Here is a 24,724-nt window from a genome sequence, read left to right on the forward strand (position 1 = left end):
GGAATGTTTGTGAGGCTTGGGGACTGGCCACGTACACAGGTTTAGGTGGGGAGGGTCAAATGATGCCATTATATGGGAGTGTTCTATGTTATTAAAAAGTGATTGCAGCCATTGTCTGTGGCACAGATTCCATCCGCTGTGACCCAGAGCATTTGTCTCTGCTTTCTTCAAATAGCTCTATTCTTGTATTACACCAATAAACATATTTTTGACTTTCACTAATATTGTTTTCCAGTTGTTTATCAATTTTTCCTTACATGTGTGTTAACGTGGACTGCGCAGACACCAATTGCAAGAAATGCATAGGTAATAATAATGTAACAAGTATTAATTAATATAAAAAGTTCAACATGTAGCCCGACTACACAAGAGTGGGGGGACCCACTCAATAAATACAATTACCCAATTACTGGGCAATTACCCAGCCGCAGAGGTTCTTTTATTTGGCAATGGAACTGGGTTTAGGATCACACAAGCTAGGGAGAAACAGGATGACTGAAATCCATCCATTTTCTATACCCGCTTAACCCTAGAGGGTTGCGGTGAGAGGCCAATCCACCCAGCCAGCATGTCTTTGAACTGTGGGAGGAAACTGGAGTAGCCGGTGAAAACCCACACAAACACGGGGAGAACATGCAAACTCCACACAGACAGACCCCTGAGCCCGGAATCGAACCCTGGACCCTGGCGCTGTGAAGCAGCAGAGCAAGCACCACGCCACCGAGCCACCACATGACTGAAATGCTAAATTTAAATGGTTTTAATTTTCAGGCCTTAAAAATACACAAAGCACTATCATATTAAAAGAATGCAAAAAAGTAAAAACAATATTAAAAACCCAACACAGATATACAAAGCACTATCAGTAAAACTGTAGCATAAAATAGACAGGAGCTTTGCATATTAACATAAAACAACTAATAAAATACTGAAGAAAACACGGGGTACACAGAGCTAAAATAATTAAAAAGGGCCCGGGAGAAAAATTCAAAACATCTTGCTCGCTTTGTTGTTAGTAGCTTATTGATGCCAGAATCTCATCAAGCAGCTTCTTGAAGGATCCCAGGGTGTAAGCTTCAACAACATTACTGGGGAGGTTTAAGACACTCACAATTCTCTGTATAAAAAAGTCCCTCCTATTTTCTGTTCTGAATGCCCCTTGATCTAATCTCCATTTGTGCCCCCTGGTCCTTGTTTCTTTTTTCAGGTCGAAAAAGTCCCCTGGGTCGACACTGTCAATACCTTTTAGGATTTTGAATGCTTGAATCAGATCACCGCGTAGTTTTCTTTGTTCAAGACTGAATAGATTAAATTATTTTAGCCTGTCTGCATACAACATGGCTTTTAAACCCGGGATAATTCTGGTCGCTCTTCTTTGCACTCTTTCTAGAGCAGCAATAACCTTTTTGTAACGAGTTGACCAGAACTGAAAACAATATTCTAGGTGAGGTCTTACTAATGCATTGTAAAGTTTTAACATTACTTCCCTTGATTTAAATTCAACACTTCTCACAAAATATCCGAGCATCTTGTTGGCCTTTTTTATAGCTTCCCCACATTGTCTAGAGGAAGACATTTCTGGGTCAACATAAACTCCTAAGTCTTTTTCATAGATTCCTTCTTCAATTTCAATATCTCCCATATGATATTTATAATGCACATTTTTATTGCCTGTGTGCAGTACCTTACACTTATCTCTATTAAATGTCATTTGCCATGTGCCTGCCCAGTTCTGAATGCTGTCTAGATCATTTTGAATGACCTTTGCTGCTGCAACAGTGTTTGCCACTCCTCCTATTTTTGTGTCGTTTGCAAATTTAACAAGTTTGCTTACTATACCAGAATCTAAATCATTAATGTAGATTAGGAATAGCAGAGGACCTAATACTTATCCCTGTGGTACACCACTGGTTACCTCGCTCCATTTTGAGGTTTCTCCTCTAATCAGTACTTTCTGTTTTCTACGTGTTAACCACTCCCTAATCCATGTGCATGGTGCATATATTTCCTTGAATCCCTACTGCGTTCAGTTTGAGAATTAATCCTTTATGCAGGACTTTGTCAAAAGCTTTCTGGAAATCTAAATAAACCATGTTGTATGCTTTGCAATTATCCATTGTCGACGTTGCATCCTCAAAAAAATCAAGCAGGTTAGTTAGACACGATCTCCCTTTCCTAAAACCATGCTGACTGTTTCCCAGGATTCTGTTACCATATAGGTCATTTTCCATTTTGAATCTTATTATAGTTTACATAAGTTTACATATAATAGGATTCAGGCTTATTGGTCTGTAGTTACCTGGTTCGGTTTTGTCTCCCTTTTTGTGGATCGGTATTACGTTTACAATTTTCCAGTCTGTCGGTACAACCCCTGTGTCAAGAGACTGTTGCATGTTCTTGGTTAGCAGTTTGTAAATAACTTATTTCACTATTAATATTGAGAGGATCTCATATGGCCCAGGGGATTTGTTTACTTTAAGAGCTCCTAGTCCCTTTAACACTTCTGCCTCTGTTAGGCTAAGGTTATTTTAAACTGGATAGGAACAGGTCGACATGTGGGGCATGTTGTCCATATCCTCCCATATCATTTAATATATTTGCTATTTTTTTTTCTTCGTCTATGATTTTGCCATTTGTGTCTCTTAGACATTTAACCTCCTCTTTGAATGTTCTCTTGCTGTTATAATACTGGAAAAACATTTTGGAATTGGTTTTAGCCCCCTTAGCAATATTGATTTCTATCTCTCTCTTGGCCTTTCTAACTTCCTTTTTGACTTGTATGCAGTTCCAAGTACTCTTTTGTGTACTTTGTTTTTGGTCCCTTTTAAATGCTCTGTAAAGTGCCTTTTTCTGCTGAATATTTTTTTTATTGATTTTTTAAACCATTTTGGCCATTTTGTTTTAGACTTAGATTTGTCTACTTTTGGGATGTAATTGTTTTGCACCTCTAGTACTACATTTTTAAAAACAGCCATCCTTTTTCTGTGGATGTTTTCTCTATTTTACTCCAATCTACTTTTGTTAGTCTCAGTTTCATACCTTCATAGTTTGCTTTTCTAAAATTGTAAACCTTAGCTTTAGTCATTAGCTTAGCTTCATGGGTTGTGGTAAAATGTATTTCCATCCACGTCTGTAGGACTTTAGAAATTGATAATGTAGTGGATTCGGGTAAAAAAAAAAAAAATAGCCAGAATTGAATTGAACTGTTTACTTGGACAACTTTGTTCTTTATTATCAAAGGTAAACACAGGTCTGGTGCTGTTCCCACAGAGTGCAGTAAGAGATTAACATGGACAAATGTATAAAAGGGGAAAACAGGGTGCTGAGAATTGGCAGTTGTCAGGGAGACCGGATTCCTGTGAAGTGTTACAGCTCAGCAGCACAGTCTCAGGGTGAGAGACAGAGAAGGTGACCAGTCAGAAGATTCAGACAGGTAACTGTTAGTGGTTCTCAGTGCAGAGGAAAAACAGCGGTCAAACTGCATTTCATCTCACTGCAGCCCCCTGTGTTTGAAAGGAGAGAAACCACACAAGGTAAGATTTCTGCTGCAATCTTGCAGTAAGCATGCAGGTTCCTGAATGAGTGTTGTCAATGGTTTAAAGGCAAACACTGTTCCAGTTCACACTGTAAATGTATTACTGTCGTCAGTGGGTCTTGCTACCTGTCAGTTTGCAAAGCCAGGGGGGCGGGGGATATTTGAAACATATTTTGAAATCCTTCTCAAATGAAAAGCATGTTCATCAGAGGCTGCAGCTCTGCTGTGAACATTGTGCTTTAAAGGGATGGGGAGGACCGCATCAGCAACATGTAATTAATACGTTTCCTACTTCATGTCCTTATTAGTATTAAGATCCTGTTATGTTTTTTTTGTTTTAGCGCAATCTGGAGCTCTATTTTAATCATTTTTAAACTGTATAATAAACGGTGAGACTGCCACTTCCTACTTCTTGTCCCAAGATGACATCACTCACTAAAGTTTGCCAGTACGGTGGCCTGAAGGTAAAAACAGAACCAAATCAATAAAACACCATCGACCGTGTGATGAGATTGAATAATAATAATAATAATAATAATAATAATAATAATAATAATAATAATAATAAACAGTGTTTTTGTAATCTGCATTTCTTTATTATGTATTGTAATTAGCATGGTCATGTACAGTTAGTTACAGTATTTTGTCTTTGTTAAAGCTGAATACTGACGCTTGAGAACAAATGTTAACCTATAGGTGGGGTTCAGGGGGCGGAGCTAGGCACCAACAACCTATCATCTGCTGTCATCAATTAAACCTACCTTATTTAAACATTAGTCACCTCTACCTCGCTGTCTTGTGTTTTTTCGTTTTTGGCTTAAACCTAAGCGATTTCAAGACCCATCTACATTTGCGTACCTCAATAATGGAGTACTTACAGCAGTTGTCATCGGATTCTGAGGATTCCCAGGATTTTCTGTCATTAACAGATCATTCTCCTTCAGCTTCAATCCAGGGTCCATCCAGTCTCCGTTTTTTCTCCCCTTCTGCTATTTCAGTTACATCTGATCAGGCTCCTGATCAGGCTCTCGACCAGGTTCCAGTACAAATGTTGCCTACCGTTCCTGCCACCCAAACATCGAATCTGCGGCGATCCAAGCGTCTTCGGCCTCAGGACAACCCCTCCGGATCGATTGTTTTGGAAGGACTGGCCCATGAATAAATTGATAAAAACCCTCCTTAAAATGGTAATGCGATTCCGGCAGGGAGTGATAGAGAGTCTCTTTTCATTCTCTATTGCAATTCAGTCTCAGCAGAACCAGTCTTTCCTCCGAAAAAACATAATCAGCCGCGCCCAGCCATTCAGCGTCCTAAAACAGACAGCAGGCAGTCTATTCCGGATCTAACCACCCCCACAACTAGCACCACTAACCAGCAGCCAGCCATTGAAATCCAACATTCGCAAATATTCAACGAGATAAAATCATTTATGCAGCCTTTTTCCGATACTCTATCTTCGGTCAGTTCTCAACTGTCGGATTTAGAAAAAAGGGTGTCTGTTATGGAACAGGGAAAACAATCTACAGCGCAGTCATTAATTTCAGCATCAAATGCTGCAGCGCCGCCTACAGCTTTTTCTGGTCCAGCCCTAATTTCAGCCAGCGAAGCAGATCCTCCAATATACAACCTCGCTACCGCATCTACATACGGATCCTCCTCTCCAACTGCAGCGAGACGTCACACTATATCTCCACAAATCAGACGTGTCATTCTCGAAGGTAAGGACATTAATCTTGTTTCACTATTAATGACGACTTCGGAATTCTTGGACCAGAGAGTAGTCGATTGTGGAGAATTGGCGGTAACTCTAAAACCCAGAGATCCCAGACTGCTTAAAAATCTTACATTAGGGGAGTTTGTCCTTGCTTTCTCCATATTCAGAGATGTGTTATGCTCGGTATATCCTAACCGCAGAGCTGAATTGGAATCTTACGAATATTACATCGTGGAGCTGTCTGTCAGATACGGAGGGACTATGTTTTATGAGTATCATAAAGCATTCTCTGCAAAAGCAGCAGCGATATTGGCAGCAGATAATCACATCATCAATTGGGCAAAACCTGATCCAGATCTATTTAATAGAATTTTTGGTGGTTTAAAGGCTAATGCATGTGGGGTCTGCGCTTCAACAGCTCATTCAACAGCCCTCTGCCCTAAAGCTGCAATTGCATCAACTTCTAAAGCACCCGGTTTCGCCGCTAATTCATACAGATCTTCAGTAACTAATCCTATACATTCTTCAGCTCCCCTCGATCAATCTACAAGGAAAGACAAATACGGGCGCAGTATCAGATTTTCAGGAGGAAGACAAATCTACAACAATTTCAATACTGGCTTCTGTTCGAATAGGCAATGCAATTTTATCCACATGTGCAGCAATTGCGGTGACGCTCACGCTAATACAATCTGCCCTTTAAAACGCAAGTGACTTTCCCCGATGCTCACCGTCTTTACTCCTATAAACATCCTGGCGTTATCAAGTAAATTACAGAATCATCCTGACAGTAACTTAATTAATTACCTGATCGACGGATTAAAAAATGGTTTTTCAACCGGTCTTACTCAAATTCCTTCTTCCTCGTTCCAAAGCAAAAATCTTTATTCAGCGACTCAAGATCCACAATCAGTGCAGTCTCTCATCGAAAAAGAAATTAAAAAAGGATTTATAGTCGGTCCATTTTTAGCTCCTCCTTTTCCAATATATAGAATTAATCCTATCGGCATTGCCACGAGGAAAATGTCAGGAAAAAAGCGTCTCATTATTGATTTATCAGCACCACGGGGGTCAAGCACCAGCAGCATTAACTCATTAATTCCCCAAGATCAATTTTCCCTGCATTACATCACTATTGCAGACGCAATACATTCAATTAAATTAGCAGGTCGTGGTTCCTGGTTAGCAAAAGCAGATATATCAGACGCATTTAAAGTAATGCCAATCCATCCTTCTCTCCGTCACCTGTTTGGTATATGCGGGGAAGGGAAGTTTTATTTTGCCACTCAATTGACTTTCGGCTGCCGTAGCAGCCCGAAGATATTTGATACCCTGTCGGAAGCATTATGCTGGATCCTTCTTAATGTCTATCATGTCCCGTTCTTGCTCCACTTGCTGGACGATTTTTTAGTAATTTCTCCTCCTTCAGATGCACCAGCAGAAGCGATTTCCAATCTTAAAAGCTTATTTTCTGAAGTTGGCTTTCCGCTTTCAGAAGAAAAATCAATCTGTCCCCTTCATTCTTTGGAATTCCTTGGAATCATTCTAGATACAGAAAAGTTTGAAGCCCGCCTGCCTGAGTCTAAACTTAACCATATTCGTTTGCTCATTCAGGATTTTCAGATCAGTAAAACAATTAAAAAACGGGCACTGCTTTCATTGCTGGGTTACTTTAATTTTGCAATACGTATCATTCCACAAGGGAGGATGTTTATATCTCGGCTGCTAGCGCTGGCATCAACAGCAAAAAATCTGGACTCCTATTTAAATATCTCTTCAGAAGCTAGGAAAGATATTAAAATGTGGTCTGCGCTTATTCAGCACTGGAACGGTCTCTCTATGTTTTATGATGATTTCATTTCAGCTCCTCACGATATGGCTTTATTTACTGATGCCTCATCTCTGGGATTCGGAGGTCTATTTAATAATCAATGGTTTTGCAGTACATGGCCTGAGGAAATCGAGAACATATCTCCTCATCTAAAATCCACAGCTCTGCTAGAGATATACCCAATAGTAGCAGCTGCCCAGCTATGGGGTCATCTCTGGTCTAAGAAATCAATACTATTTTACTGTGATAATTCAACTACAGTGCATATTATAAATAAAGGACGTTCCTCCTCTGCTCTTATAATGCAATTGCTGCGGCGGCTAGTATGGATTTCAGTCTCTAATAACTTCCTAATACAAGCTCGCCACCTACCTTTTTTAATAATGCAGCTGATGCTCTTTCCCGTTTACAGATTTCCAAATTCCACAGTTTGTTGCCCTCAGCTCTGCAATATCCAGCAGCAACGCCACAGTTCAATCAGCTGATTTTCAACTAAATCCAACTATTAATAAACTTCTTAATTCAGCTCAAGATTACATGGCATCAGCACTTGCCCCATCTACCAGATCCTCGTACTCTACAGGTTGGGCATGTTATGTAACTTTTTGTTTACAAAGCAGGATTAATCCTACTCCATTCAACCAGGACTGGATCATGGCGTTCATAGTGCAAAGGACTCTCTACATCTGGCACCAGCTACAATCAGACTATATTTGTCAGGAATTCAGCATCAATTTCGCTTGATGTCCATCAATTCCCCAACTCTATTATCAATTCCAGCGGTTCGTCTCCTTTTACGAGGAATTTCCAAGTGCTCTCCGGCTCCTTCTTCTGCTCGCCTGCCTATTTCTATAGACATTCTCAGTAAATTGATTTCAATTCTCCGCCACGGCTGTTTTTCTCCATTTGATGATTTAACTATGGAAGTCATATGTCTAGCTGCATTTTTTGGATTTTTGAGATGTTCTGAATATACAGTTCCTTCTATTGCCAGCTTTCCTACCCTAGGTATCCGCTGCAGTGACCTCAAGCTCATCCCAGATTCTCATTTCATCTTATTTCTTCGCATTTCAAAAACAGATCAACTGCGGCAAGGACAATGTATTCAGCTTTCTAAGATCAACTCTCCTCTGTGTCCCTTCACTTCCATGTTGAAGTACATTGCAGAACGCAAAGCCATTTCATCCTCAGACCCTTTGTTTATCAATTCAAGCCGGGCCATTGTATCAAGGCATTGGTTTTCAACACACCTTTCCACTGTGGTATTCAGAGCAGGTCTTCCTTCGCAATTCTACACTCCTCATTCATTTAGAATAGGGGCAGCTACTTCAGCCGCAAAAGCCAACATTAACCAGCATTTAATTAAAAATATGGGGCGCTGGACTTCATCAGCAGTTGAAAGTTATATTCGTTCTTCATCATCTGAAATATCCTCCGCACATCAGTCCATTGCTAGTATGTCCGGAGTGGGGACGACCTTTCTGCCTGAGCCACCAAAGATTTCCCCCTAAGAAATAAAATTAAAGAAAGGGTTTTTTTTTCTTTCCACTGTGCAGAGGGTCTTCACATAGTCATTAGGGTACAGTCTACTAACCCCTTTGTCATGTTAAGTGTTTGTTTTCTTTTGTCTAAATGTTTTCTCTTTTTCTTCTTTCTTATGCATTGGCGGTTCTCTCTTTTTTCTTCATGTTGCGTCAGCGGGGAGCCGGGGGTCCATCTTTTGGGGGGTTAGTGATTCCACTTTCTCCAACCCTTTGTTAAGCTCCGCTTCATTTACCTCATAGAGGAGGGTTCTCCATGAGTCAGAGGGGACCCCCGGCCAAACCCTTCCATCTGCATGTATGTTTCTTTTGGGATTCTTCTTTCAGGTCTGATGCCTCTATGTGAGGGTCCCCAAGCGGTGGCATCCCTCGTGTTTGTCGGGTCTCCTCAAAGACGGTGGCCCCTCTCCTGTTTGTCGGGTCTCCTCAGTGACGGAACCCCCCTTCTATTATGTTGGGCTTTGAAGAGGCGGAACACCACGCATTATATGTTTTAACAAATACTAACTTTATGTTTTCTTTCCGGTTCGCGAGCCTCTTCGTATGTCGGGTAACCTCAGAGACGGTGCCCCTCTTGGTATGTCGGGTCACCTCCAAGACGGTGGCCCCCCTCCTGTTTGTCGGGTCTCCTCAGCGACGGAACCCCCCTACTGTATATGTTGGGTCAGGAAGAGCCGGAACCTCTTTTGTGTTATTAATACTAATTTGTTTTCTTTCCGGTTCGCGAGCCTCTTCGTATGTCGGGTAACCTCAGAGACGGTGCCCCTCTCGTATGTCGGGTCACCTCAAAGACGGTGGCCCCCCTCCTGTTTATCGTGTCTATCGATCAAGTAAATGTTGGGCCTGGAAGAGGCGGAGCCCCTCTCTCCATGTGTATATGTTTACTAACTCTGTCAATAAACACTATCAGGTGGCATAGCTCCGCCCCGTGAATGCTGTATTATTTCCTTGACTGCTTTACAGTATGAGAATTGTGAGTGAAGACAATATAGAAGACGTTTTGTGCATATAATGCATGGAAGTTGCAATATCTGATTACATATCAAATATCGTTTTCACTGTACAGTCCCAGTAATTAACTTGAACTCCAAAGTCATAGAGCGTTGTTGTCAAGTGTATTCAGTATTGAGTGTCATTAAATAACATGAAAGACAAAATACTGTAACTAACTGTAACCAAGGACAAACACATTGCAATAGGCTACATTAATAAAGAAATGCAGATTACAAATACATTGTTTATTATTATTGATAATGTTTGGTAGGTTACGCACAAATCTGAAATGTACTGTATCATGTACACACTCTGAGCATTGTAAGGATTACACATCCTTGTGTGGTGTCATTACTGTGAGACTGTCGTTTGAGCTTCAACTATAGAACGTGATGTCAAGCATCAGATTACAAATACATTGTTAATATTATTACACCGTCAATGGTGTTTTATTGATTTGGTTCTGTTTTGACCTTCAGGCCACCGTACTGTCGGTGAACGGAACAGAGTAAGGTAGCGAGTGATATCATCTCTTGGAGGAAGTCAAGAAGGTTGAGAAAGGGGCAGTCTCACAGGGTTCATTATACAGTTGTAAAATGATTAAAATAATGCTCCAGATTGTGGAAAAGCAAATAAAAACAGCACAGGATCTTAATACTAATAAGGAAATAAAGTTGTAATTATTAAAATTTACATTTTGATGATCCGGTCCTGATCATCCCTTTGAGAGGCTTAGAGCATGTCTTGGGACTGCCACTGATCTGTCTGCTCTTGTGCGGGTGACATCTAGACATACCTGTATATTTTGAAGTATAAATCTGGTGGTCCAAGCTATTCCTTCCATATGAAGAGCTCCATTCCAAAACTCGATAAACACCAATTTTACACTTTTTCAACTATCGCTATAGATGTACTCCCTAAGGATAGCCCTTTCAGGTAACATTAATATTTTAGATCAAAATGCGTTACATGCCATGTAATCCTCATATGAAAAACAGCTTTCTTTCCAAAACCCAATATCAGACATTTCCATTTTTTACCAAAACCCGACATATTCAATTGGCTATCACTGATCTACCGTAAAACTTCAAATAATTGCCAGGTCTCAATCACAGGTCTCCAATATGCTCTGCTTGCACATATTGTAATAGGCAGGTCGACCAAACGTTTGTCAACACATCAAGTTCCAGTTCAAAGTTCTGCAATGCAATTTTGAACTCACATTTTTCTAAACATCTTTTAATATTCACAACATGTGGCAAAAAAATAAGTCATCATCTGTTTTATAGAACAACATTTTCTCCAGTATATCTAAAATATTAAAAAATATATTATTTTTTGTAGTCTTATTTAATAGAGCTACTATTGCTGGGATGATAGCTGCCAAGTTTTCAGTTGATCAGTTGATTTGACAAATTTTGTTATGGCCGCCTTGGATTACAGAAAAACACAATTTTTTCTAATATTTAATTTCTATTGTCACTCGGATGATGACTACGAAGGTTGGAGTCATTTGGCTGAACGGTTTTCAGAAAGAATCATTAACGTTTTGCTGGCATTTTTGGTTCATTTCGTGGTGGCCATTTTGATCGTAAAATTGATCATATTGCAGCAAATATATATTTTTTTTTTCAAACTTAATACAGGTTAGGCTGCAGATGGTATCTGCAAAACTTCAAGTCAAACGCTCCACAGGTACCCAAGAAGAAGATTTCGAAGTCTTTGGATTTTGCACTGTGCCTATTCTGGCATCACCCCGTATATGTTTGTATCATCTTGAAAACAACACTAAGCAAGCTTCTGAATACACTGGACTGTCAGTTTCTTGATCTCTTGGCTTCTGTTTCATGTGGCTGAATCAATAAATATAAACACCACACTAACCTGTTTTAGTAGTCATTATGATTTCAATATATTTATATGGGGAAAATTACAAAAAGAATGATTGTATAAAAATGATTTGCTGTGCCTTGGCATTAAAATCTCTCTCTTTTTTGCCCCTCCTGTGTTTCCTATCCTCACAGTACAAAGTCATGGCATCAAATAGACGCTGGGGATGTCTTCTGATCTTCCTGGCCCTTCACTTCCTGGCACAGCTGAATGGGTGCCACTGTGCCAACATTAAAGTGACGGTGCTTAGAGGCTCGGGGCTGCGTCCAGATTCTTATTCCCCAGCCGACGGGTTTGTGAGGGTCTATTACAACAAGAAGGACTACGGTCGGACACAGATCATCCAAGACAGCGGCAACCCTGCATGGAATCAGAACTTTTTCATTAATAATGTGTCATCTGGGCAGATGCTGGAATTAAAGGTTTATGACAATGACCTTACGTTTAACGACCTCCTGGGAACCTGCATTTCTTATCCCAGAGTCTCATCCTCCACAATAAGCTGTTCTTTGAATAAAGGTGGCACTATTACATACAGCTACAGTGTCTCTTAAGAGCTACACAGCTCTCTCAGTGTAAACCAAACCTTAAACTCCTGCCCCTTCCCCTCCAGAGTCTGCAACTCTACTCCTGGAGAGCCACAGTCCTGCTTGTTTCACAGGGAGCTTTCAAGTCAGTGAAGGAGACCTGTAAAACATATTAAACTGTACTAATGACAGAAATTATTGATCCAGGATAATGATAATCCAAGATACTGTGGCTTTCCAGGACTAGGTGTCAGAACCCTAGGATAAATATAATATTTGATGAATATTTTAAGACCAACAGTCAGGTACACACTTCTGAGGGAAGAGGACAAAGAATACGTTAATAATTTATTCCAAATCATTCAGAGGATTTGTGGGAAAATAAATCATTAAATTAATTAGTTTTAACATGGACCCAACACCACCAGGAAAAGCGGATCAGTGATAATGGATGGAGTTTTAATTCATATTCTTAATTTTAAAAAGGGGTCAGTGGTCTTAATAGAACACATACTTGACCATCAATTTAAAAAAGTAAAAAATAAAATGAAGACAAATGAAGGAAACCCTTTTTAGAGGGTATAAATGCACAATGCATGAATGAACATGGCAGGAGTTTGGATTTGGGGATTTTCTCTACAAGGAGTTTTCTGTCACGATTCTCTTCTTGCTTAGCTTCTGATCTGATTTTCTCTCTAACTTTGATTTTGAATAACTGGGTAGCCTGTTTTCAATAACTGTCTGTGTGCTTGGTCAGGCAGGGGTTATTGAATACAAGTGAAATAAGTAAAATAAGCCAAATTTGCTTACTTTAGCATATCATGTCATTAGAAGATTAATCAATACTTTCTTTTATCTTTTAATGAATACTCTGAATCCTTGCTTGCAAAGGAAGGGCAACAGTCTGGCATTTTGTCTGCATTCTGCTTATCAAACCGCAATAAACTTTTGCATTCAAACATTGTTGTCTGTCTTTGGAGTTCACATATCTCTCAATGTATATGCAATGCCATTTTTATAGTCTGCTGACTTTTCACTTTATTTTGCATTATGTTTCAAAATTGTACAAAATCAGACACACTGTGAGATCCTGAATGAAACTCGATCTAGTGCTCTGCATGCCACTGCCACCAGTGTTAATTTAGTTGTTAACAAAAATGTTATCCACTAACATTCTTTATAACAAGCTTTATATTTTAATTGATGATAAATATGATTGTATGAAAATAATTAATAATGACAATGACTATGTTGACCCTTCAAAATGTTTAGAATGTTGGACTAAAAAGAGAACAAATATGACTAAAAAGTAGATGAAAATGAATGAGTGATGGTCTCATAGGGCAGCTCACAGGGTGATGGTTTCAGATGGCAGCTCCTACTTTTTTGCTGTGGTAACCATGGGTTACTTTATTGTGGTTACTTTATAAATTACCATACTTAGTATATTTTTATTCATATTAACCATAGTGCCATGGTGGTTTACCTGCAGTTGCTACATTTACCATGCATAAACCATGGTTTGTCAATAGTTACTGTGGTTAACATACAGTGCTTCATTTGTGGCGGAGCTCGCCAGAGCTCAGCTCCGGTACCTCTCAATTTGAGACTGTCCGCACTCCGGGACCTCTAAGCACAGCTCCGGTACCTCTCAATTTGAGACTGTCCGCGCTCCGTGACCTCTAAGCACAGCTCCGGTACCTCTCAATTTGAGACTGTCCACACTCCGGGACCTCTAAGCACAGCTCCGGTACCTCTGATTGAGACTGTCCGCACTCCGGGACCTCTAAGCACAGCTCCGGTACCTCTCAATTTGAGACTGTCCGCACTTCGGGATCTCTAAGCACAACTCCGGTACCCAGGGCTGCCAACACACACGCTCTGGCCGTGAGACTCACACATTTGAGCATATTCTCACGCTCACACGCATTGGTAAAAAAGTGTCACGCAATTTTTGGGGTCAGTTTCTAACACTCTTCTTGGAAGACACTGTAACTGAATGGCTGCACGTGTAATGTTTTTATTTATTACTGCTGAAAAGTCAGAGTGTCGCACTTCATCTGCCGGAATGAACCAACTTGCTAACCAGTCAGGGGTTCGCGGGAAGAATTGTAACAGTCCATCACAAGTCCTCCACGTGCTTAAGCAGCGGCGAGCAGGAAATGCGACAGAGACAGCAGTGAGGTGCAGTTACAAACCCCGCTACAGCTTGAGAGGTAGGAAAACGGTTACACACATTTTTTTTTTTTATCTTCTTAAGATTTGTGCTTATCTGATAATCCGTGATTATTTATGATGCTAATAATTATGCGTTGCTTTGAAGTTCATAGATATAGCTAGTATCGTTCGCTGCTATTATAAAATCAGATTAATGACATCAATTGTAATTTTAACAAAAAACTTTATTATAGTTTATTTATATTATTCGTGGTTAAGTTCAAATTGCTTTGATGATGGTCTGTCTGCTTTGAATTCTTTTTGACAGATAAACTGTTATATATAAATATATATATATATATATATATATATATATATATATATATATATATATATATATATATATATATATAAGCATTCTGGAGCTCGATGTTGAATGATTTATAAATATGCAAATATCCGTTACTGAAATTATAGACCAGGAGTATTATTATTAATATGATTGTTGTTGTTATTATTTATTAATTTGTCAGACACCATTTTCAAATAGAAACTAAATAACTGTCTAAATAAAAACTGTCTAAATGAATAACTTTGAACTGTCTAAATAACGAATTGCCACACTCCAGTGTTTGATCTCTTAACTGAGCACTAGACACCGATACAAAAAAAGCGTGTTTTTTTTTTTTTTTTTTACAGATGAGTAAATCAAACAAGCCAAACCATGCAAAGGGCTGTAGAAGACAGCAACAACCCAAAGTGTGTCCACCAGGATCAAAGCAAAAAGTACCAGAGAGCCAAAAACTGACAGCCTTCTTTGGCCCAGGAAGGCTTGACACACCACTGTCACCAGAACCTGGTCATGCTGATGTACCTGCTGAAAAGGCAGCCAGGATAGAGTGTGTAGGGGAAGATTCAGCTGATGGGACAGAACCAGATGACTCTACAAAAAAGTCTGTGCCAGCCAAGAAGTCAAATTCTTCTGGAAAATCAAGAACCAAATGTGGGGCAGCCACTTATAAATCCAAATTCAAGCCCGGGTGGACAACAGAATGGCCCTTTATTAAGAAGGGACTCACGCAGCATCATTTTTGGTGCGAGATTTGCAGAACTGAGAGCAATCGCAGCAAATTACCAAATTTACAGTGAACACAGCTCCAAAGGTGGATAACATGACACAACTTGAGGCGAAGGTATGAATGAATAACTTCTTTAACATTTTGTTTTTCCAAAATTATTTTCTTGTACAGAAGATATTGGCAAACACATTTGACTGGTACTTTTCCCATTTGTTACACTGGAAGACTAACCACAGAAACAGCTTTTTGTTCTGACTGTAAAAGTATTCTTTTTTTATACTTTGTTTTCAGGCACGACGAGCTGAGATCAAAGTTGCTGTGACGATGGTAAATCACAATGTCCCCCTTGCAGTTGCTGACCACTTCAGCCCACTGATGAAAGAGTGTTTTAAGGATTCAGATGTGGCACAGAGATATGGTGCTGCAAGGACCAAGACTACTTGTATTATCAACAGGGCTATAGCACCATACCTTCATGATGAGCTGGTCAAAAGGATGAGAAACAGGCCATACACCTTGTCAACTGATGGATCAAATGATACAGGTACATCTCATTTTAGAGAAAAGAAGGACTTTTAATGATTTTCATTAATCCTAGTATTTGATTAACTGAAGCACAATAACTGTGATGTTTGTGTTTATCCACAGTTTTTTTTTTTTTATCAATTCATTTTTTTTAGGAAGGGAAAAGATGAACCCATTGACTGTGAAGCTGTTTGATGTAGACAGGGTGGAACACATGTTCCTAGATATGTGCATCACAACTGGCACTAATGCTGCCACAGCAGAGACCATTTTTGAAAAAATGGACAGTGTCCTCAAGAAGGATAACATCCCATGGCAAAACTGTGTAGGTCTGTCAGTGGACAATGCCAATGTGAACATGGGTGTCTGTAACTCTATCAAATCAAGGATATTAAGCATAAACCCAACTGTTTATGTCCATGGTTGTCCTTGCCACATAGTTCACAACAATGCCAGTGCTTCTGGTCTCATTATATTGAGGTTAGTACCGACACTTTATACTGATGATATGCATTAAGTTTCAATTCCTTCAAGTTTCACTGTATCATTTAGAGGATTCAAATTGGTGTAAACAATCTAGTTAGAACCTGATAATTATAGAGTGATAATTTTCTGATAAACAAAAATAATTATGCACAAGAAAAAACAATAATTTAAAAAGATAAGTAGATAGAAAACTTTGGCTTAAATTATAAATGCTGAAATTAAATTTCCTATTTCAGTTGTCAGACTTTGATGTCGAGGATATTGGATACTGGTTCAAAGCGAGCACAAAGAGAAAATGTAGACGGCATGGTAAGAGTTTTTCATAATATAATAAGCCTTTTTGAAATGATAACAATAAATCATGAAAAGTCAGTCTATACCAGTAAACAGTTTCAGGCAATAGAAAAATGTTTTTTACTAGTTTTTTAAAATGCCACTATCACAGCATTTTTTTTTTTTTTTTTCAGAATTCTGTGTGTTTTGTGATACTGAGTACATGGCTGTCATAGACCGTGTTTCGACACGGTGGCTGAGTCTGGAGACGGCAGTAGTCCGCATTCTACGGCTGTATCGAGCACTTGTCAGCTACTTCAAGTCTAACAGTGAGTACTGATTAGGCTTGCCACCCGTTCTAGTTTTGCCTGGATTGTTCTCTTTTTAAGGCTGCTGTCCCGGGAAATCTCTAAGACTTCCTGGGACATTAAATATTAAATATATTTAAAAGTATACTTTTTTTTGTACAAAATGACTCTGGTGGCAGGTGACAACCCTAGCTCATCCACTTAGATATTTAAAATGCCAGTTGCATCTTGCTATAATGCTTGATATATCTTTGTCTCTGTCATTTACAGTTGAGAAACAAGCCCACTTTAAGAGGCTTAGAAAGCATTTTGAGGATCCAATGACAGAGGTACACCTCTTATTCTACCAGGCCACACTGCCTGTCTTCACAGAGTTTAATTTACTCTTTCAGCACCAAGAGCCATCTGTGTATCTTCTCCATGGACAGGTACAGTGCCTTGCGAAAGTATTCGGCCCCCTTGAACTTTGCGACCTTTTGCCACATTTCAGGCTTCAAACATAAAGATATGAAACTGTAATTTTTTGTGAAGAATCAACAACAAGTGGGACACAATCATGAAGTGGAACGAAATTTATTGGATATTTCAAACTTTTTTAACAAATAAAAAACTGAAAAATTGGGCGTGCAAAATTATTCAGCCCCCTTAAGTTAATACTTTGTAGCGCCACCTTTTGCTGCGATTACAGCTGTAAGTCGCTTGGGGTATGTCTCTATCAGTTTTGCACATCGAGAGACTGAAATTTTTGCCCATTCCTCCTTGCAAAACAGCTCGAGCTCAGTGAGGTTGGATGGAGAGCATTTGTGAACAGCAGTTTTCAGTTCTTTCCACAGATTCTCGATTGGATTCAGGTCTGGACTTTGACTTGGCCATTCTAACACCTGGATATGTTTATTTGTGAACCATTCCATTGTAGATTTTGCTTTATGTTTTGGATCATTGTCTTGTTGGAAGACAAATCTCCGTCCCAGTCTCAGGTCTTTTGCAGACTCCATCAGGTTTTCTTCCAGAATGGTCCTGTATTTGGCTCCATCCATCTTCCCATCAATTTTAACCATCTTCCCTGTCCCTGCTGAAGAAAAGCAGGCCCAAACCATGATGCTGCCACCACCATGTTTGACAGTGGGGATGGTGTGTTCAGGGTGATGAGCTGTGTTGCTTTTACGCCAAACATAACGTTTTGCATTGTTGCCAAAAAGTTCGATTTTGGTTTCATCTGACCAGAGCACCTTCTTCCACATGTTTGGTGTGTCTCCCAGGTGGCTTGTGGCAAACTGTAAACGACACTTTTTATGGATATCTTTAAGAAATGGCTTTCTTCTTGCCACTCTTCCATAAAGGCCAGATTTGTGCAGTATACGACTGATTGTTGTCCTACGGACAGAGTCTCCCACCTCAGCTGTAGATCTCTGCAGTTCATCCAGAGTGATCATGGGCCTCTTGGCTGCATCTCTGATCAGTCTTCTCCTTGTATGAGCTGAAAGTTTAGAGGGACGGCCAGGTCTTGGTAGATTTGCAGTGGTCTGATACTCCTTCCATTTCAATATTATCGCTTGCACAGTGCTCCTTGGGATGTTTAAAGCTTGGGAAATCTTTTTGTATCCAAATCCGGCTTTAAACTTCTCCACAACAGTATCTCGGACCTGCCTGGTGTGTTCCTTGTTCTTCATGATGCTCTCTGCGCTTTAAACGGACCTCTGAGACTATCACAGTGCAGGTGCATTTATACGGAGACTTGATTACACACAGGTGGATTCTATTTATCATCATTAGTCATTTAGGTCAACATTGGATCATTCAGAGATCCTCACTGAACTTCTGGAGAGAGTTTGCTGCATTGAAAGTAAAGGGGCTGAATAATTTTGCACGCCCAATTTTTCAGTTTTTTATTTGTTAAAAAAGTTTGAAATATCCAATAAATTTCGTTCCACTTCATGATTGTGTCCCACTTGTTGTTGATTCTTCACAAAAAATTACAGTTTCATATCTTTATGTTTGAAGCCTGAAATGTGGCAAAAGGTCGCAAAGTTCAAGGGGGCCGAATACTTTCGCAAGGCACTGTAAATATATAATATTCTTCACTTCTTTCCACAACATTATAATTAAAGTTGTATAATTAAATAATGATTTGTTTTGAACATTTTACCATTGTATTATTATTAATATAATTTGTGATTTTTTTTTTCAGATGAGGTCTTATGTTAAGAAACTCATGTCCAAGTTTGTTACCACAACTGCAATAAAAAATGCTGATGTGTGTGAAGTTGAGTATAAAGACAAACAGAACCAGGTGGCAGGTATGTGCTAAAAATAGAAATCTATGTAAAAATAATTTTAAAGATGTGGAATTCAAAGGCAGGTATTAAAAATATATGAAAAGATTAATTTCTAGGAATGTTTACTGTTGATGTTAATTACTCTTTTGGGTAATCTTAAACTTTGTAAAACAATGTCAAACTGAATCTGACTATAACAAAATAAAAACTTGCATTGCATAAAGCAATAAACACTAAAGGGAACAATATATTTATTCTAAGTTTTGTTATTAACTAGATCACAAGCTTAATGTTGGCTGGACAACAAGAACAACCCTCAACCGTCTGCATGAAGCTGGTGAGATCAGTCAGTACCAGGTAGACAACTTCCACAAGGCTGTGAGGGCATTCTTTGTTGCAGCTGTTGACTATGCCTTTAAGAAGCTGCCCTTCAAGGAGCCAGTCCTTGAACATTCACAGTTCATTGACTTTCAACAGAAGATGGACTGTGATGTGAATGATGCCCTATACTTTGTGTACAGGTATGCTTCTTAGATTCATGGTAATGTATTTACTAAAGATAGCAACACAGGAAACAGATACAATGTTTTAAAAAAAAATGATAAAACATGTGAAAGAAACTGAAAAGTAAAGGGTTTTTAATTATATAATGTTTTTCAATCTAAATATTTCAGGTTTAGTCATCTGCTTCCGTATGGAGATCCCAAAGAACAGGACAAGTTGAGTGATGAGTTCCTGGACTATCAATTTATGGAGGAAACGGACATTCCCAGAAGCATTTGGGAGCAGGCGGTGAGCAGAGTCAGTGAGCAGGAGGTGTGCCACAGGATGGATAAGGTGTGGGCACACATGGCCACAATCAAGAGTCCAGTAACAGGAATGCCTAAGCTACCCATGCTGAGCAAGGTGGCACAACTAATTCTAACCCTGCCACACTCTAATGCTGATGCAGAAAGAGTTTTTTCAATGATTGGACTAAACAAGACTGACACATGGAATGCTCTGGCCTTGGAAGGCACACTGTCCTCTATAATGACAATAAAGATGTCTGGTATGGAGCCCAACTGCTTCAAGTATGAGCCCCCAGCAGAAGTAATCAAGGCCTCCAAGTCAGCTGCTTCCAGCTACAACCGTGAACGTGCAGCAGCTTCAAATGCTGGCTCAGAATGCACCTAAGGTAATGATTTTCCATCTTTTAAAAAAAAAATGTCTATTTGTTTTGCAACTAAGTCACTCACAGCACTTCACCGCGCGCTAAAATTGTACTTTTTCAAAAGTCTCACTCAAACAGTTTCCTAAAAGTTGGCAGCCCTGGGTACCTCTCATTGAGACTGTCTGCGCTCCGGGACCTCTAAGCACAGCTCCGGTACCTCTCAATTTGAGACTGTCCGCGCTTCGGGATCTCTAAGCACAGCTCCAGTACCTCTCATTGAGACTGTCCGCACTCCGGGACCTCTACGCACAGCTCCGGTACACCTCATTGAGACTGTCCATGCTCCAGGACCTCTGAGCTCAGCTCCGGTACCTCTCATTGAGACTGTCCGCACTCCGGGACCTCTACGCACAGCTCCGGTACCTCTCATTGAGACTGTCCATGCTCCAGGACCTCTGAGCTCAGCTCCGGTACCTCTCATTGAGACTGTCCGCGCTCCGGGACCTCTAAGCACAGCTCTGGTACCTCTCATTGAGACTGTCCTCGCTCTGGGACCTCTAAGCACAGCTCCGGTACCTCTCATTGAGACTGTCCGCGCTTCGGGATCTCTAAGCATAGCTCCGGTACCTCTCATTGAGACTGTCTGCGCTCCGGGACCTCTAAGCACAGCTCCGGTACCTCTCAATTTGAGACGGTCCGCGCTTCAGGATCTCTAAGCACAGCTCCGGTACCTCTCATTGAGACTGTCCGCGCTCCGGGACCTCTAAGCACAGCTCTGGTACCTCTCATTGAGACTGTCCGCGCTAGGGGACCTCTAAGCACAGCTCCGGTACCTCTCAATTTGACATTGTCCACGCTCCGGGACCTCTAAGCACAGCTCCGGTACCTCTCAATTTGACATTGTCCACGCTCCGGGACCTCTAAGCACAGCTCCGGTACCTCTCATTGAGACTGTCCGCGCTCCGGGACCTCTACGCACAGCTCCGGTACCTCTCATTGAGACTGTCCGTGCTCCAGGACCCCTGAGCTCAGCTCCGGTACCTCTCGTTGAGACTGTCCACGCTCCGTGACCTCTAAGCACATCTCCGGTACCTCTCATTGAGACTGTCCGCGCTCCGGGACCTCTGAGCTCAGCTCCGGTACCTCTCATTGAGACTGTCTGCGCTCCGGAACTCTAAGCACAGATCCGGTACCTCTCATTGAGACTGTCCGCACTCCGGGACCTCTAAGCACAGCTCCGGTACCTCTCATTGAGACTGTCCGGGCTCCGGGACCTCTAAGCTCAGCTCCGGTACCTCTCAATTTGAGACTGTCCGCGCTCCAGGACCACTAAGCTCAGCTCCGGTACCTCTCATTGAGACTGTGTGCGCTCCGGGACCTATACGGTCAGCTCCGGTACCTCTCATTGAGACTGTCCGCGCTCCGGTACATCTCATTGAGACTGTCCGGTCTCCAGGACCTCTGAGCTCAGCTCCGGTACCTCTCATTGAGACTGTCCGCACTCCGGGACCTCTACGCACATCTCTGGTACCTCTCATTGAGACTGTCCATGCTCCAGGACCTCTGAGCTCAGCTCCGGTACCTCTCATTGAGTCTGTCCGCACTCCGGGACCTCTACGCACAGCTGCGGTACCTCTCATTGAGACTGTCCATGCTCCAGGACCTCTAAGCACAGCTCCGGTACCTCTCATTGAGACTGTCCGCACTCCGGGACCTCTACGCACAGCTCCGGTACCTCTCATTGAGACTGTCCATGCTTCAGGACCTCTGAGCTCAGCTCCGGTACCTCTCATTGAGACTGTCCGCGCTCCGGGACCTCTAAGCACAGCTCTGGTACCTCTCATTCAGACTGTCCGCGCTCCGGGACCTCTAAGCACAGATCCGGTACCTCTCATTGAGACTGTCCGCACTCCGGGACCTCTACGCACAGCTCCGGTACCTCTCATTGAGACTGTCCATGCTTCAGGACCTCTGAGCTCAGCTCCGGTACCTCTCATTGAGACTGTCCGCGCTCCGGGACCTCTGAGCTCAGCTCCGGTACCTCTCATTGAGACTGTCTGCGCTCCGGAACTCTAAGCACAGATCCGGTACCTCTCATTGAGACTGTCCGCACTCCGGGACCTCTAAGCACAGCTCCGGTACCTCTCATTGAGACTGTCCGGGCTCCGGGACCTCTAAGCTCAGCTCCGGTACCTCTCAATTTGAGACTGTCCGCGCTCCAGGACCACTAAGCTCAGCTCCGGTACCTCTCATTGAGACTGTGTGCGCTCCGGGACCTATACGGTCAGCTCCGGTACCTCTCATTGAGACTGTCCGCGCTCCGGTACATCTCATTGAGACTGTCCGGTCTCCAGGACCTCTGAGCTCAGCTCCGGTACCTCTCATTGAGACTGTCCGCACTCCGGGACCTCTACGCACATCTCTGGTACCTCTCATTGAGACTGTCCATGCTCCAGGACCTCTGAGCTCAGCTCCGGTACCTCTCATTGAGTCTGTCCGCACTCCGGGACCTCTACGCACAGCTGCGGTACCTCTCATTGAGACTGTCCATGCTCCAGGACCTCTAAGCACAGCTCCGGTACCTCTCATTGAGACTGTCCGCACTCCGGGACCTCTACGCACAGCTCCGGTACCTCTCATTGAGACTGTCCATGCTTCAGGACCTCTGAGCTCAGCTCCGGTACCTCTCATTGAGACTGTCCGCGCTCCGGGACCTCTAAGCACAGCTCTGGTACCTCTCATTCAGACTGTCCGCGCTCCGGGACCTCTAAGCACAGCTCCGGTACCTCTCATTGAGACTGTCCGCGTTTTGGGATCTCTAAGCACAGCTTCGGTACCTCTCATTGAGACTGTCTGCGCTCCGGGACCTCTAAGCACAGCTCCGGTACCTCTCAATTTGAGACTGTCCGCGCTTCAGGATCTCTAAGCACAGCTCCGGTACCTCTCATTGAGACTGTCTGCGCTCCGGGACCTCTACACACAGCTCCGGTACCTCTCATTGAGACTATCCGTGCTCCGGGACCTCTGAGCTCAGCTCCGGTACCTCTCGTTGAGACTGTCCGCGCTCCGGGACCTCTAAGCACAGCTCTGGTACCTCTCATTGAGACTGTCCGCGCTAGGGGACCTCTAAGCACAGCTCCGGTACCTCTCAATTTGAGACTGTCTGCGCTCCGGGACCTCTAAGCACAGCTCCGGTACCTCTCAATTTGACATTGTCCATGCTCCGGGACCTCTACGCACAGCTCCGGTACCTCTCAATTTGACATTGTCCACGCTCCGGGACCTCTAAGCTCAGCTCCGATACCTCACAATTTAAGACTGTCCGCGCTTCGGGATCTCTAAGCACAGCTCCGGTACCTCTCATTGAGACTGTGTGCGCTCCGGGACCTCTAAGCACAGCTCCGGTACCTCTCAATTTGAGACTGTCCGCGCTTCAGGATCTCTAAGCACAGCTCCGGTACCTCTCATTGAGACTGTCCGCGCTCCGGGACCTCTACGCACAGCTCCGGTACCTCTCATTGAGACTGTCCGCGCTAGGGGACCTCTAAGCACAGCTCCGGTACCTCTCAATTTGAGACTGTCTGCGCTCCGGGACCTCTAAGCACAGCTCCGGTACCTCTCAATTTGACATTGTCCACGCTCCAGGACCTCTAAGCACAGCTCCGGTACCTCTCAATTTGACATTGTCCACGCTCCAGGACCTCTAAGCACAACTCCGGTACCTCTCATTGAGACTGTCCGCACTCCGGGACCTCTGAGCTCAGCTCCGGTACCTCTCATTGAGACTGTCCGCGCTCCGGGACCTCTGAGCTCAGCTCTGGTACCTCTCATTGAGACTGTCCGCACTCTGGGACCTCTACGCTCAGCTCCGGTACCTCTCATTGAGACTGTCCGCGCTCCGGTACCTCTCATTGAGACTGTCCGCGCTCCAGGACCTCTAAGCACATCTCCGGTACCTCTCATTGAGACTGTCCGCGCTCCGGGACCTCTGAGCTCAGCTCCGGTACCTCTCATTGAGACTGTCCGCGCTCCGGGACCTCTGAGCTCAGCTCCGGTACCTCTCATTGAGACTGTCCGTGCTCTGGAACCTCTAAGCACATCTCCGGTACCTCTCATTGAGACTGTCCGCGATCCGGGACCTCTAAGCACATCTCCGGTACCTCTCATTGAGACTGTCCGCGCTCCGGGAACTTCTGTGCTTTATTTTGGGACTACCACCCCGGTTTGGTTCCCTTGTTTTTGCCCACTCAATACCATTGGTGGAAGAGAGTGAGGTCAGTTTGAATTTTTGTTGCTTTTTGATATTTTTGTTAAAAGGAAAATAAAATATATTCTTTGCAACACTACCCTGCCTCTAGCGACCAATTACTGCACACCATCAACCTGTGACACACCCCTTGTTGGTTTTCATAGCCAATACGATCCATGTTGATCGG

At 42.4% G+C, this 24,724-nt stretch overlaps 1 protein-coding gene across 1 annotated transcript; it reads left to right on the top strand.

Moving 5' to 3' along the window:
* Positions 1 to 19,050: 19,050 nt before the first annotated feature.
* On the top strand, positions 19,051 to 20,434 carry LOC117413110 (uncharacterized). The gene is made up of 3 exons (XM_034908438.2): positions 19,051 to 19,156; positions 19,413 to 19,656; positions 19,810 to 20,434. Exons 1-3 carry the CDS (start codon positions 19,072 to 19,074, stop codon positions 20,309 to 20,311), a joined length of 831 nt encoding a protein of 276 aa, XP_034764329.2. The 5' UTR covers positions 19,051 to 19,071; the 3' UTR covers positions 20,312 to 20,434.
* The last annotated feature ends 4,290 nt before the right edge of the window (positions 20,435 to 24,724 follow it).

The sequence above is a fragment of the Acipenser ruthenus genome, chromosome 23 (assembly GCF_902713425.1).
Source record: "Acipenser ruthenus chromosome 23, fAciRut3.2 maternal haplotype, whole genome shotgun sequence".
Classification (NCBI taxonomy): Eukaryota; Metazoa; Chordata; class Actinopteri; order Acipenseriformes; family Acipenseridae; genus Acipenser; species Acipenser ruthenus.